Source organism: Alternaria novae-zelandiae (assembly GCF_023758075.1).
Source record: "Alternaria novae-zelandiae strain BMP 2774 chromosome Unknown scaffold_24, whole genome shotgun sequence".
Classification (NCBI taxonomy): Eukaryota; Fungi; Ascomycota; class Dothideomycetes; order Pleosporales; family Pleosporaceae; genus Alternaria; species Alternaria novae-zelandiae.
The window spans coordinates 416970-430815 of record NW_026056984.1 but is presented as its reverse complement, the minus strand read 5'-3'; the positions used below and the strand labels follow the sequence as shown (position 1 = coordinate 430815).

At 53.1% G+C, this 13846-nt stretch overlaps 5 protein-coding genes across 5 annotated transcripts; 2 read left to right on the top strand and 3 right to left on the bottom strand.

Annotated features, from left to right (window-relative positions):
• J4E88_009495 (uncharacterized protein) lies at window positions 1-984 on the bottom strand (the record flags this gene model as incomplete). The annotated part of the gene is made up of 1 exon (XM_049403094.1): window positions 1-984. One exon carries the CDS (start codon window positions 982-984, stop codon window positions 1-3), a length of 984 nt encoding a protein of 327 aa, XP_049251222.1.
• Window positions 985-3756: 2772 nt separating this feature from the next.
• Window positions 3757-4979, bottom strand: J4E88_009494 (uncharacterized protein; the record flags this gene model as incomplete). The annotated part of the gene is made up of 5 exons (XM_049403093.1): window positions 3757-4320; window positions 4370-4615; window positions 4674-4750; window positions 4866-4910; window positions 4961-4979. 5 exons carry the CDS (start codon window positions 4977-4979, stop codon window positions 3757-3759), a joined length of 951 nt encoding a protein of 316 aa, XP_049251221.1.
• Window positions 4980-8829: 3850 nt separating this feature from the next.
• J4E88_009493 (uncharacterized protein) lies at window positions 8830-9866 on the top strand (the record flags this gene model as incomplete). Its single annotated transcript, XM_049403092.1, has 3 exons — window positions 8830-8980; window positions 9055-9094; window positions 9194-9866. The coding sequence occupies 3 exons, from the start codon at window positions 8830-8832 to the stop codon at window positions 9864-9866; spliced, it is 864 nt and encodes a 287-aa protein (XP_049251220.1).
• Window positions 9867-9951: 85 nt separating this feature from the next.
• Window positions 9952-10689, top strand: J4E88_009492 (uncharacterized protein; the record flags this gene model as incomplete). The annotated part of the gene is given in 3 exon segments (XM_049403091.1): window positions 9952-9957; window positions 9970-10252; window positions 10322-10689. The coding sequence occupies 3 exon segments, from the start codon at window positions 9952-9954 to the stop codon at window positions 10687-10689; spliced, it is 657 nt and encodes a 218-aa protein (XP_049251219.1).
• Window positions 10690-11913: 1224 nt separating this feature from the next.
• Window positions 11914-13221, bottom strand: J4E88_009491 (uncharacterized protein; the record flags this gene model as incomplete). Its single annotated transcript, XM_049403090.1, has 1 exon — window positions 11914-13221. The coding sequence occupies one exon, from the start codon at window positions 13219-13221 to the stop codon at window positions 11914-11916; it is 1308 nt and encodes a 435-aa protein (XP_049251218.1).
• Between the last annotated feature and the right edge of the window lie 625 nt (window positions 13222-13846).

Sequence of the window (13846 nt, the reverse complement as noted above, 5' to 3'; positions counted from 1 at the left end):
TTAGAACTTGAGCGTAACACCCGCAGTACCAACAACAGCAGCCTTAACAGCACCCGCCTCCAGCATCTCCTTAGTCTCATAAGGCATCTTAGTCAAAGACCCCTTATCAGCCGTGTTCTCGCTGTCACCAAAGTCGTTGCCCTCAGCAACAGCCTTGCCACCATCCTTGCTGTAAAGCGCCTTCTTAGCACCAGACCAAACGTTGTTCTGGACGAGGAGCTCCGCGCCCTGGCGGGTGTTGATGCCATCGCTGACGTTCTCGTAGTAGTTGTTGTAGAGGTGGCCGGTGCCGAAGCGGAACGAGGGCCCGCGCGAGTTGATGTTCTTCCAGTAGTTGTTGTTGTAGGTGACGGTGAGGTGGCCCTTGTCTTCGCTGCCGTTGCTGTCCGAGTGGCCGACGAGAGAGCACTTCCAGTGGTCGTGCATGAAGCTGTTGGAGATGGTGACGTAGTCGGCGGCGTGGGTTACGTCGAGCAGACCGTCGTAGTAGTCCTTGTCGTGGTCGAGGTCCGAGGAGAGGTCTACGTGGTCGACCCAGACGTTTTGGGCTTTCTGGATGGCGATGGCGTCGCCGCCGACGACCTTCTCCATGGCGAAGTTGCGGAGGATGACGTTCTTGACGGCCTTGACGGTGAGGGTGAAGTCGGTCAGGACGACGGAGGAGTCTTTGCCGATGACGGACTTGTTGCTGCCGATCTTGACGTTCTCGCCGCTGCCCTTGATGGGGCTGGTGATGAGGACGATGGCGGCGTCGTCGCCCTTGACGGCAGCCTCCAAGTCGCTGAGAGAGCCGACCTCGATGGTCTTGCCTCCCTTTCCTCCAGAGGTACCTCCGTTCTGCGTGGCGAAACCGGTGGTCGCGACATCTTCCAGAGATGCAGCGCGCTTGGTGAGACCGGCACGCTTGGGTGCGATCTGAGATGGCATGGGTGCTGCCAGAGCAGAGACAGCCATGAGGCCGAGAGACATGATTGAGAACTTCATTGTCGAAAGAAGTGTGTTGGTCAAGTTGGAAAATGAATGTGAAAGGGGAAAAGCGAAGGACTGGAGTTGTTGTAGAAAAGAATGGAAGAGCTTTGCTGCCGAAGATCTCAGTGGACGGTCACGCACATCCTTATATACTGCGTCTGGTACCCGCTCGCATCGGTGCTGGCTGCCTAGGTATGGTGTCCCCGCCGTAGACAGGCCCTTACCGACAGCATAGACGCTCGGGGCACAATAGTCTCAACGTCTTCGCACCAATACGCTCCGCTGAAGGACCCGCCACAATGGAATACCAGGGCTACCGCTCACGATCTCGGGTGAGCTCTCTTCCCTCGCTGGGTTCCGTACAGCGGACAAACGTCGCGACATGTCAAACGTTCTTGGCAACCATGCGGAAGGATCCTGTTTGAAACGACTAACCCAAACAGGCGCGGGTAACTCCACTTTTCACGATGTGAGATTGCGAAGGACGTCGTTCGAAACAAGGGCACACTTGAACACCGTAACTGCGCACCCGCAGGAACGTCTTGGCTAGAGGACTTGTGGAGACATGGCGGGCGCTTGCTGGTATCGCTACCGATTCAGTGGTGGAGCGGGCGGCTTGAGTCGTGATTGATCAGTAAACCACATGTATCGAAAGTATTGAAAGAACGGAGATGGTCCTGATGCATGTGTTCAATCTTGAAAATATGGATCTGTGGTGCCACGTTCGATCTGGTGTGGGCGGCTGTCGGGCTGCGTGCAGAGCGACCGATATGAGAGGTACTCCGAAGGAGGTATGACGATGTGCAAGTCTTTCGGCCGTATCAATGTGTGCGGTTCGTCGCAGCGTAGAAGCGTGGGCAAATTTTCTTTTCTTGAGAAGGCTCGAAATCTCTTGCTTTACCGAAGCGTCTGGACTGTTGATCCATCACCATCGGTCCTTTGTGGGACCCAACTCCTGATCAAAGCACACAGCAGCATGCACTTGTAGCCATAGCAGATTGGGATGGGCAAAGCGAGATGGGCAATGGCTAAAGAGAAGGATCGAGGAAGGGACGAAACGGATACGAAGTCGTGAAGCTTCTCTTGACCTGCGAGTGTGGTTTCGACTGCGCCGAACAGCCGCTCAGAGGCTTGGCATAGCTACATATCGATATGCATGAGAAAAGGAATAACGACAAAGGAAGAAATTGGTAATCTCAGTGCTGATATGCGTGTATCCGGCCAGTCATGGACAGAATGACAGTTGAGAGTGAGTACCTATGGTCAATTGTGATTGCTACCAGGGTGTACTCACACCGAGGCTGCACAACGGGTCCGAAACGTGTTGGGCTCTGATGTCGCAGTGCATAATCATGGGTTTGAACGACATCGCGGAGTGAAGTCGAGCGAGGGACCGCAGCGCTGCAGAGGTCGAAAGAAGGTTTCACGTGGTAGATGACATCATCGCCCAAAGCAGCAAGCACCTTCATCTGAACCAAAGAACGCGCCCAAGAGGCCAGCAGAGCACAGCACAAGGCAGCAACAAACAGTTTCTACAACGTGTCCATACCTCCAGATCGCCTCCAAACCAATCCTTACATCCACACAAAGATCTAGAAAGTAACTGCCCGCTTTACCGCGACTACACCTTCCACGATCCTCACAACCTCCACACAAACCACCCAACACCCCAGATCCTCGCAACCCACCCCCAACATCCCCCCAATCCCCATCCACAAAAACGCGCCCATCGCGCCCACGACCGCCGCAAAACCCTCCGGCACCACCCCTTCAACCGCCTCTTCAGACCCCAACAACGCCTCCAACCCGCCTCCCACACGCACAACGCCCGCCTACGCCCCCGCTACAACAACACAAGACGCATCGTCGAACCCTCCAGCTCCACAGCCGGGCGCCCGTCCCGCCGTACCAACAGGTTCAGTCGGAATGACAGAAGGAAACGACAGATACACACCAGCAGCGCCGCAAGCAGGTGCCGTCCCGACGGCAACGGTTATAACGACGGAGACACGGCAAGCGCCACCGCCGCCGCAGTTTAGTCATCCTCCGCCTTCAGACTCCATGTTGGCGGGGAGGTCAACGGTGACGGCTACGACGGCTAGCAAACCTGGTCCTACGACGCTCAACTACGGTCCTGCGGCGTCGCCATTCCAATCGGCTGATCAAGCGCAGCCTACGAGGACGAGCTTGGAACACCCGCCGGGCTATGTTCAGGCGATGGATAATGCACCGTATACTGCTGGCGGAGGCATTGGTCAGTCGAGCGGAGCGGGAGACGCTGAGGGCGAGGGTGTCGGGGCACAGGCGTGGAGCATGCTGAACAAGGCGGGTGAGGCACTGAAGAAGGGCGAGGAGAGCGTGTGGAGAGCTGTTCAGGGTAAGAATGGCGGCGGGTTCTGAGCACGTGCTAGGCTTGGAGAGGGGTTACATGAGCATAGGCAGTCAGGAGAGCAGTGCATCACTCATAGTAGAAGCAATTTGTTTGTACAAAGAAACCCATGACTTTCTATAGACCACTATTTTCCCCATTGCACCAAGCGATGAAAAGAGGAAGTACAGCCAGAAACAGATGAAGCATTGCAAGCCGGATATGACGTGTGAATGTATAAAGTACAAGAGTGTGTTACCACCCGGGATCGTGCTTTTCGTAACCAAGAACAACCGTCGGCCCGCAGGGCGTGTTGCCGTTCTCATACACGTACACCCCATCCCCATCTCTCACGTCGCGAATAACTGCTTCCACCACATAAACGCAGGTTGGGGGTATCGTAGAGGGAAGAAAGGCGCTTAACCAGATCCACCCTTGAACTTCTTGCCGAAGAGGATGAGCTGGGCCTGGTCGTAGATGGACAGGACACCGGCACCGGCAACACCACGGAGAATGTTGGCACCAGCACCCTTGAAGAGAGACTTGACACCCTCGGCGGCAACGATCTGGCGAGCGGCGTCCATGGTACCCTTGTACTTGACGGCCTCACCGGAGGTCATCATCATGCGGCGACGGATGGTGTCAAGGGGGTAGGAGGCGATACCGGCACCAGTGGTGACGGCCCAACCAAGAGCGAAAGAGGCCAAGAAGTTGCCCTCGAGGGAACCGGTGAGGAGGACGGGCTTGATCGAGTCGTACATACCGAAGTACAGACCACGGTAGACAACGATACCAGCAACGGAGGGCATGAAACCACGGTAGAGACCGCCGATACCGTCGGAGGCGAGGGTCTTCTTGTAGACGTCTACGAGACCGTTGAACTGGCGCTCACCACCCTTCTTGGCCGACTTGGCGTCGTTGGCGAGACGGGTACGGGCGTAGTCGAGGGAGTAGACGAAGAGGAGGGAAGTGGCACCGGCAGCCTGTTGTTGTTAGATCATGATTTGGCAGCCATTGAACAGATGTACTTACACCACCGGAGGCCAAGTTACCGGCCATCCACTTGGCGTAACCGTCACGCTCCTTCTTGTAGGCGAACATGGACTTGTAGGTGTCGCGGAAAGCGAAGTTGAGCGCCTGGGTGGGGAAGTAACGGATGACGTTGGCAGTGTTACCACGCCAGAGGGAGAGGACACCCTCGTTCTTAGCGGTACGGCTGAAGCACTCGCCAATGCCATCGTACTTGCGGTCGAGACGACCGGACTTAAGCATCTCATCCTGCGGGGTGGGTCAGCAATTGTCGACATGCGGGGGTCGAGGTTCTGATAATGCTTACCTGGTTCTGGATGAGGAGCTTAACACGCTCGATGGGGGCAGCAGCGGTCTTCGAGACGGCAGCGGAAACACCGCCCACTGATAAGCTGTTAGTGGCTGTTGCGAGAGCAAAACTTGGCCGACAAGGCTCGCATCACATCCAATTGCCAATGGCAGACGGATTGATGGACCTGTCGATGGAGATAAAACGTACTCAAGAAGTCCACCACGAAACCTGGCATCCCGAAAAGGGACTTGTCTGCAATCTGGTCAGCGTCGGCTCGTGCAATTCGTAGTTGTGATACACACCCTGCTGTGCGCCCGACATCTTGGATGATGTATGGAGGGGAGATTGGTTGAAAAAGGTGAGGTTGCAGATGCTGGTGCTGCGTTGAGGGAAGAACGGTGTATTTGTAGCGAAGCTGCGACAAATTCTGCCAGCAGCGCTAATTCGCACTAAGCCAATCACGTGCTAGTGGTCTTGCCCGCTATCCCGAGCGCACCCTCATCAACACCTCGGAAACGCGGGTTGGGACAATGGTGAATGGAAAAAAGTTCTTGTGAGGGTCGTCGCATTGCAATTGGCTTATTGTACGTTCCAATTGCTCTAGGTTTACGGCCTGCTCTGCATACAATTCACGATCCTCTACCTCTTGATCCCAACGGAACCCCCACAAGCGTTGCCGTAGCAGCCACACAATGCCTATGGCTTGACGAAATCGCGTCTAAAGGCAGCCCGCAGCCGTCAATTCAACATGGAAAATCCACTGTGGGGATGTACAAGTGTTCACATGCCTCTTCCAGCCCAAGTCTCCCACCCTCTCCTTTCTGCGAGCCACCATTGTCAGGGTCCGCCATTTTTAGGTCGGGTAATCTCGGGGACGGAACCTGGCTCGGGCCAACAACTAGCGGCGAGGGCCTCAAAGAACGTGGGGCCCGAAACTCCAGGCGGCGAATTTTCCATCGCGCTGCCCGCTATTGGCACAGGAGCCGTGGTTCGCGAAGCCTCGCCTGGCTTCTAGGGCTGCCGAGATGCCTTTCCAAGGCTGCCATGGCTGGATGCGTGACGTTGGTGTTGCAGCAGCTTCGTGATGCTGGCTGACACCGTATGTCGGTGTCGGTTGTCGCTGTCTGACGCTCTCCAGTACCCCTCCGACGGCAGCCGTCTCAAGTCATCCGATCACATCGGGGATATCACTAAGACTTCGCCAGTCATCGGAAGGTCAAACCAGTATCGCGTTCATGGAGAATGCTGAACTCGGCGGTACTTCAAGTTTTACCACCGCGAGAACACTTGCGTCATTGCGTCTTGTCATACCGTGTTAGAAGGAGGTGGGATGAGCTACCATCAGCTTTCTATGAACAACCTGTTTTCTCGAAGTCACTCTAGCTCTCTTCTGCACGCTCCTACTGTGCAAACCATGCTTACTTGCTGGTAGTATCGTGGCCGTTGTATACAGATATACTCCCTTCCATCTCAAGCCCAGCTCATCTTCCCTTGCAGCATACAACGCATCTTTCATTGACTCTGAGAAGTATCATTGTAGCCCCAAGCGTATACATGGCTCAGTCTCAGCACAGTGAACATCCACTAGCTGTGTTGTCAGCTGCAGCATAGGAGATTGGTTGCGAGACCAAAACCATTTGCTCATACTTCGCCGTCACGCTGGCACGTGAAGGAGACGATATAGCTGAAGCATGCTGCGGGCGCAGGCGCACCATACGCACTACACTTAGTCGACAAGCACGATCTGCAATCGGCCAATGCTCGCGCCATCTATCAACTCAAGATGTATGTGAAAGCTTCAACATGGTTGTATTGGGTACTGCCCATTCTTGTCCAAGACTCTCCGACAATTCCAGAAGACGACGAACCGGAGCCAGTACCCAAGACAGGTTCCAAACCAGTTTGTACTCTGCCAAACTGTACCAAGACCGGAGACAAGTCCTGTAAGAACAAGAGGGCTTTGCAAGAGCATGTCGTCCCCAAAGCACACCGAGTGTTATACCGCCGCGGGCCCAGTTGACGGCTGCCCACGCACCGACTTCGCATCATTTATCCATATCGACAAGCACATGAAAGCAGATCACCTGGGATACGCCATGGCCTTGTACGACCGCGACACGATTATCACATGCCGATCTGAGGGGTGCGAAGTCCGCTACAAAGCACACGTCCCCTATCGTGACCACCTGCAGAAAGAGCACAGAGTCAATCAGCCAACTGTGCTCGAGCAGGAGAAGCAAACGTTTCATTCCTGCTACGTAGAAGGATGCACCACGCCCCACAAGTTCAGCAGTCCATCAGAGTACGACTCTCATCTGATTCAGACCCACGGCCTTCACACCCCAAACCAACGGAGGATCTTCTTGAAGGGCACGGCGTCTCGATGGGTGGAGAGAAATGCCCCCTTCATATACAACGATCCACTTACATGAGCATGAGAGTCTGGCATACTACGACTATACAGATCTGTTCGTATCGTATCTATAGCAGGTATAGCCCGGATTGGTCACACGTCGCTTGTCGTCATATCATGCTGTCACGGAAGGTCTTCGAGTTATAGAAACAACGCAGTATGTATAGTATGTAGTTTCACATACATACAAGCAATAATGTCGAGGTGATATGTACTTCAGAACCGTGCACGATCGAGCGATGCTGTTCTGGTATCACCGGGTTCTGTACTGAGACTTCCGTCATGACGTTGTACCGACTCCGCTTTCCAAGTGTTCATTACCGTACGTCTTCCCTTGACTGCAGTCAAACATCGCATTGCTAACGCTTTGCAGACTATTTCCTGTGCGTGGCAGTGATCAGTTTCGTAAGCGCTCCCTCCAGGTCCTGCACTGCTACCGGTCTTAGCATCCATGGACGATGTACAGAATTCGCTTCTGGGGCGTATTGCTACAGAATATCGCGTCTCCGGTATCGGGGAAGGCAACAGCATTATTCTCAACGGTTGCCATGCCAGTTTGCTCAAGCTAGCAAGACAAGCGGGTGAAGGCGGCTTCACGTTCAACTTTACCGACATACCATTGACGTCACCTTGTTTATACGGTCACCCACCTTAAACTAACAAAGCGTGAGTCACTGCGACTTCCGCTGCTGCCTAAATAAAAAGACGTCGACGCTATAACAACCCAATCCCCACCACCACCTCACCACCACCCGCCCCTCCTCTCCAACAATGGCGACTGCGAGAAAGACATCTGAGAATGTGAGTACTCGGTAGCAACCTGCTTCCTTGCGCGACCTTCTCAGAACCGTCTTCTCGCAGTCGCCCGACAAGCTTTCGCGCCACCATGCGAGCGCAGCCGATCGAGGCATCAAAACCAACCAACACCCCCCCAACTTTCTGATTATCCTCGCCACTGATCGTCACCCAAAAGCGACAGCGAGAAAGACATCTGAGAGTGTGAGTACTTGGTAGCGACCTGCTTCCTTGCGCGACCGTCTCAGAATCGTCTTCTCGCACGCGCTCGACAAGCTTTCGCGCCACCATGCGAGCGCAGCCGATCGAGGCACCTAAACAAACCAACACTCCTATATTTATCCAACAATCACAGTCACTCTCACCTTCACTGGCCTTGCAGAGTCTCTCGACAAGTTATCGCGTCACCATGCGAGCGCAGCCCATCGAGGCACCTGAAACCAAACATCCCCATCAAATCACACTCTTCTTTCGATTGGATCGATATGCCGAAATACCTCTTTCAACGCTATTATAGTCTGCGAGACTGGTCATAGGAACAACATATCACTCGCCAAACCACAGTTTTGCGATTTCCATGAACCCTCACCTTCTACCACGACAACAGCCACGCGCTACGACCAACAAGCACCGGGGTGAGACTGCCTTCTTATGTATACGCAACTGTGCATCTCTGCTAGAGTGCAACTTCCGCTCTATGGTATCGGAAAGCGTACACCACGAGTAAGAAGCAAGCACAAGCTTTTACAGGGAAGCTACGCAGGCACAACGCCCAACGGGAACGGAGTTCGAATCCCCTGTCCTCGGTACTGCTTCGCCCCTACTGCACGACAGACGAGGTGGTGGTCATTCAAAATCCACTATCAGCTCGCCATACCTCTCATCCTCCATCCTCCTTCACCTCCGTTACCTCCTTCACTCCCCTCAACTCCTGTTATTCACCTCCCCGTTGTAGCTGTCACAATGGCCGCCTTCAGAGAGTTACAAGCACTCGAGACATCGGATGGGACCAATCACGACTTCATGCTCGCCGCAGGTGTGGACGACGACGACAACAACAGTGACGACGGTTTCTTCGAAGAGCTCGACCATCTCGGCCACACACCCCATGAACGTCACGATTCCAACGGACTTACAAATACCTAATGGGCGGAGCAGCTGCGAAACCTGAGGAGCTCTATTGTTCAGCCTGGATCGTACACTCGACGACGCTTCGTCTCGACATGGGGTACAAGGTTTGACGAGTTTAGGAAGGACATTCTAGGGCATAAGTAGGTTTCATTCTACCAATGGTTTTATTTGTGGGCTGTGCTAACAATTATACCAGTAACTCCAAGGTCTTCATTTTGAACGAGCTCGAGCAATTCATACTATATTACTTTCGCCGATACCAGCCGAAGCCAGTCTGCACGGACAGTGACGACGAAGAGGCCAACGAACAAGGCGACATCGTTGAAGAAGCGCCCATCGATTCGAAGCCGCGAGTGAAATGGTCGTACAACACACTTAAAGAAGTGATGACAGCCGTCACACAGCGAGCCAGCTTCAGATGGAACGACTTCAAGCTCACCACACGTCAAGAAATGCGAGCAAAAGGTGCTATCGAACGGACGCTCAACGACGGCTATGCATCCAAACAAGAGTGCGTCTCCCGCGATCAGGCTCTAGGAGTGTACTTCGTCCGTCGGATGTCGCGAGGCATGATCCAGCATGCTCTCGACGGCCACTTACCTTCCTGGGATACTGCTGTGTTGTTCACCTTAGCTATCGTCGTACAAGCCGCCCTCAATTGTCGCTTGGGAGACATACTGGCCGCCAACAATGCAGAAGAGTGGCCCAAGGAACAAACACCTTCGCTCACGTACGATGACGTGAAGTTGGTACTTGAAGGGGGCACTTCAATCGAAGACATCAAGGGCGAATGGACAATCAGGAATGCCAAAAGCAGCTTCGATCACTCTGGATATTTGCTCGCAACTTCCATTTCTCGAGCAGGATAGTTCAGCCAGACTGCTACATGTTCTCACGCGCAACGTGCTGGTATCCGCAAAACCGCATGTCTTCGTCTTGATGAGCTGTGTCGAAATGTCTGTAAGCGGCGAGTTGCTTGTAGTCCCCAAAAGGATCTTGCTCCTCGTCAAATCAGTCAACGCCGCAGCGAAGCTTGGCACTCGCGCGCTGATTGGGAAGGCAGTGGTGATACGTACAACCGCGTCTGTCGCCACGACCCCGAGCTTCAACGTCATCCGTCAATCTCACACCGTGTTCTTGGAAGGAGCTGGACGCGCCAGCGATGTCGAGATTGCTGGCTCCTTCAGCCACTTCTGGAACGCCTGTCTGCGAATGTTCATCGGCTCCGTGAACCGATTGGGTCCGGCGATATTTGGTCAGAACAACGAGCAACCGTTCGCGAAGCAGCTCGCTTTGTCAACTTGCCTTCCATGAGCTACGGCAGGCCTCGAGATCAATGAACTCAACCAGACTTCTCGAGTCAAGAACCTAGCACTGCTGGAACTGTGTACCCTTGCGAAGGATTTGCCACAGCTTCAGGCAGTAGCGGGGTCTTTCGATGACGCTCTCTCTGCTGAATACGCCACTATCAACAAGGCTATATGGGGCATCGACAACAACCTCATGTTCCTGAACGCGCAGGATGCGACATCGACCAAGGATGTCAGTGGCACTTCCTACTCCCTCGAGACTACCGCCGCGGTCATGAAGGATGCCGCCGACCACACGAACACATGGAGGGCGATTTCCATACCATCATCAGTCCGAAGAGCTAAGCCAGACTACTACATGATCTCGAGCGCAGCGTACTAGCATCTGTGGAAGTGCATGTCTTCGTCTTGGATAGTTATTTTTGGGAATTCGGGAAGCGGTGACTTGCTTGTAGTTCTCAAAAGGAACTTGCTCCTTGTAGATCTGGCGGATGATCCACGTACAAAGTAGCGGAACGGGCTCCACGTAAAATGAGCTAGACAACTACATGATTTCTCTGGCCACTCGTTTCAAGCTTTCAGATTGGATGTTTCTGTCCCGCATGGGTATTGGTAGCAGGGTGTGAGAAGTAGCGCGACAGTTAAGAACATTAAGAGCAAATGACGAAGCCATAATGTCTCTCGACCCATGTTCCACATGCCGCCTACACCAGAAAAACGGAGGCGCGTCTTTATTTGCCGAAGAGCATGTATGCGTCAGACACAGTCGTAACTTCTCAACCTTTAAGCACGGAAAGTCATGTCTACGGCAATCAACTCTGTAGCTTCTCTAACTCACACCACATGAGTCCATGTCTACGGCAAACATGTCGGTATCCAGAAGACCTTTGAGAGTATGAAGCGTTGGCCTTTACTTAAGTAAGGATATGTATCCAACAACCACACGTGTGACTTGCCAAACTCACAAGATACAAAAGCATGTCTACAGCAACCATGCTTGTGACTTCTAAGACTCGCCCTACTTGAGCGCATGTCTGCGGTAAAGATTTCAGTATCCAAGAGACTTTTTTAGACCTAGAGCTTTGATGATAGCGCCCCTCCCGATACCCATCAACATCGAACATCAAACATCTGCTTGAACACGGTATTAACCAGCACACCAGGTCCCATCTTCATCGGCACAGCGACCTCCTTCAACTTCCACAACACATCTCCTTCCCTCTCCTTGACCGGCTCTTTCCCTACTATCATCTCCACTGACCCGCTCTCGCCGTCATCACAATCTCTTCCCATCCTATACCAATACTCCGGCCAAGAATGTCCATTCCCGTCTTTTAGCCCCGTTTTCTCCACGATATGGCTTGCACGTGGTGAAATACCCAGAACTTGTACTCGCGAGCCTGAACTGCTTAGATGATACAGCATCTGTGCAGTATAGTGCTGCATAACCATCTCGTCCAGTGCAGCAAAGCCGACGGCACAGGGCTCACGATCTGGAGGAAAGTTGTCGCGGGTATAGTGGATATCTGGTGGGGATAGGAGGCGGAGGTGTTTCAGATGGGGGTGTGCGGCGATATGGGTCTGGAGAAGTTGTTAATTTTCGTTATCAGAGTTGTGGGGATATAAAAGGGTTGCTTACTAAAAAAATCTTCTGGTCGAATATCATGTCGGAGCCGGGTCGGTCTGGCACTGGATAAGAAAGTGGGTTGGAATCTCGGATCGGGTGGAGGGATTGGCGGGGGAAGTGTACGGCGAGGCCTTGGAGATAGGGGAGTGATTTCAGTAGTTTTTCCAGATCCTTCGGGGGGTAGAAGGGTACGCGGTCTGTGATCTGGCCGTCTATGCCGAGTTGGCGGAGGGAGGTGTGGCGGGCGATACAGGATATATCGACCATGCGTCCGTCTGCCATGTCGAGCCAAAGCTTTTCCAGGCTGTTGAAGGAGTTGAGGAGTGCTTCGACAGCTCCTATGGTGTATTCTAGTGGAGAAGAATTCCGAGCCATCGTAATGTTCAACTTAGTGAGGTTGCAAACGGGCGCAAGTACTGTCATGAGATCGACGATGCTCTCGCAACCCACGAGCTGAAGACATCTGAGTTTGGACAAGTCGACGTTGCCCTGCATTAGAGCTGCAGCCCTTCGCCCCAAGACCACCTGCTCCAGGCTCACCCGTGATAACTTGAGTCGAGGAGGCGCACTGCCACTTTCAAACGGCCCTCCAAAGATGTCCCAGTCTGGTCGTGCCTCTGGGCGGTCAGGATACGCCATTAGACTGAGGCAATCAGGACGTGTCACAATCCTGAGTTCTTTGAGATTCGGAGCGCTGCGCACGAGTAGTCCAGCCGCCTTGCATTGTTCGCTGCCCATGTCATCGGGCATCACGGTCAGCGACTCGATACTTGCAAGTCTAGAGGATATCCACGATTCGTGAGCGCCGTGTGCGTAGCTTACGTTGGCAGTACCAAGCCCCGAATTAACAAGAACATCGAGCCGCTTTATCTTCGTCTGATTCTGCAGCAGATGAAACATCATTCCTGTGGACAAATTGACTTCCCCGGATAGAGCGCATAATGCCCCCTTGGGAAGTTCGTTGATGATTGTCATGAGCAGTATCTGCGTGGGATAGTCGCATGCGTCGTACAGCTTCTCGGTGCCACCGCGGGTGATGGAAATACTCTTTACGTGGGGTATGACGCCGTTCTCGGGCTGGAGGAGTGTGTTCAGCATATCTGGTGTGACATTGTCCGACGCTATCGTAAGGTTCGAAAAAGCCATTGGCGTGATGATGTCTCGCCATTCATAGTTAACAAGACGAACAGCGGCATTGGTAGCTTTGTCGCGTATGGAGGCGAAGATGTTGGTTCTCATCTCCACTGGCAGGTTTGAGAAGCTAGCTGGGCCTGATGATTCGGTCATTTTGAATGGGTTGAAAGTGGGTGTGTGGTCAGTGGTGCCAACGAGGCGGTTGAGGTGACTGGGCCGCGTTTATTGCTAGTGGAGCGCGACAAGGTTTGGCTCCAAGGAGAATCGTGAGGTACTAGGCAGAATTAAAGGTGAAAGGCCCTTGAGGCGCTGACCCGAAGTATGAAGTACCCATTTCACACAGTACTGGCAGTGTTGTGTATAATGATCAAGCAAGCAGCGAGCTCTTTTATGAACGGTACTGTTCTTTTTAAGAGGGCCTAATTAGATAGGTATATAGAGATCTTAGAAGTTATAAGTTGCTTATCCATGTTGCGTTACTGGACTCAGAGTCAGAAGAGGGTATTATAAGGTGGTCTTACCGCTGCGTCTTTGTTGCTTGTACAACTCACACACAACTAGCAAGCAGCGACACAACCGAATATGATGTATACAAATGTGTAAATTCACTATCTGAAGAAGTAAGAAGAAGAACGCAACGGTATGCTGCAGTCTGTCGCAAGCATATCATCGCGTCACCCCACTCGAATCGACGAAAGATTGCTCTTTTCTTGTCCTTCCTCCTTCTTTTGTCTTTCTCTAAACCTCCCCATGCAAAACACTGCTTGCCCATCAACAC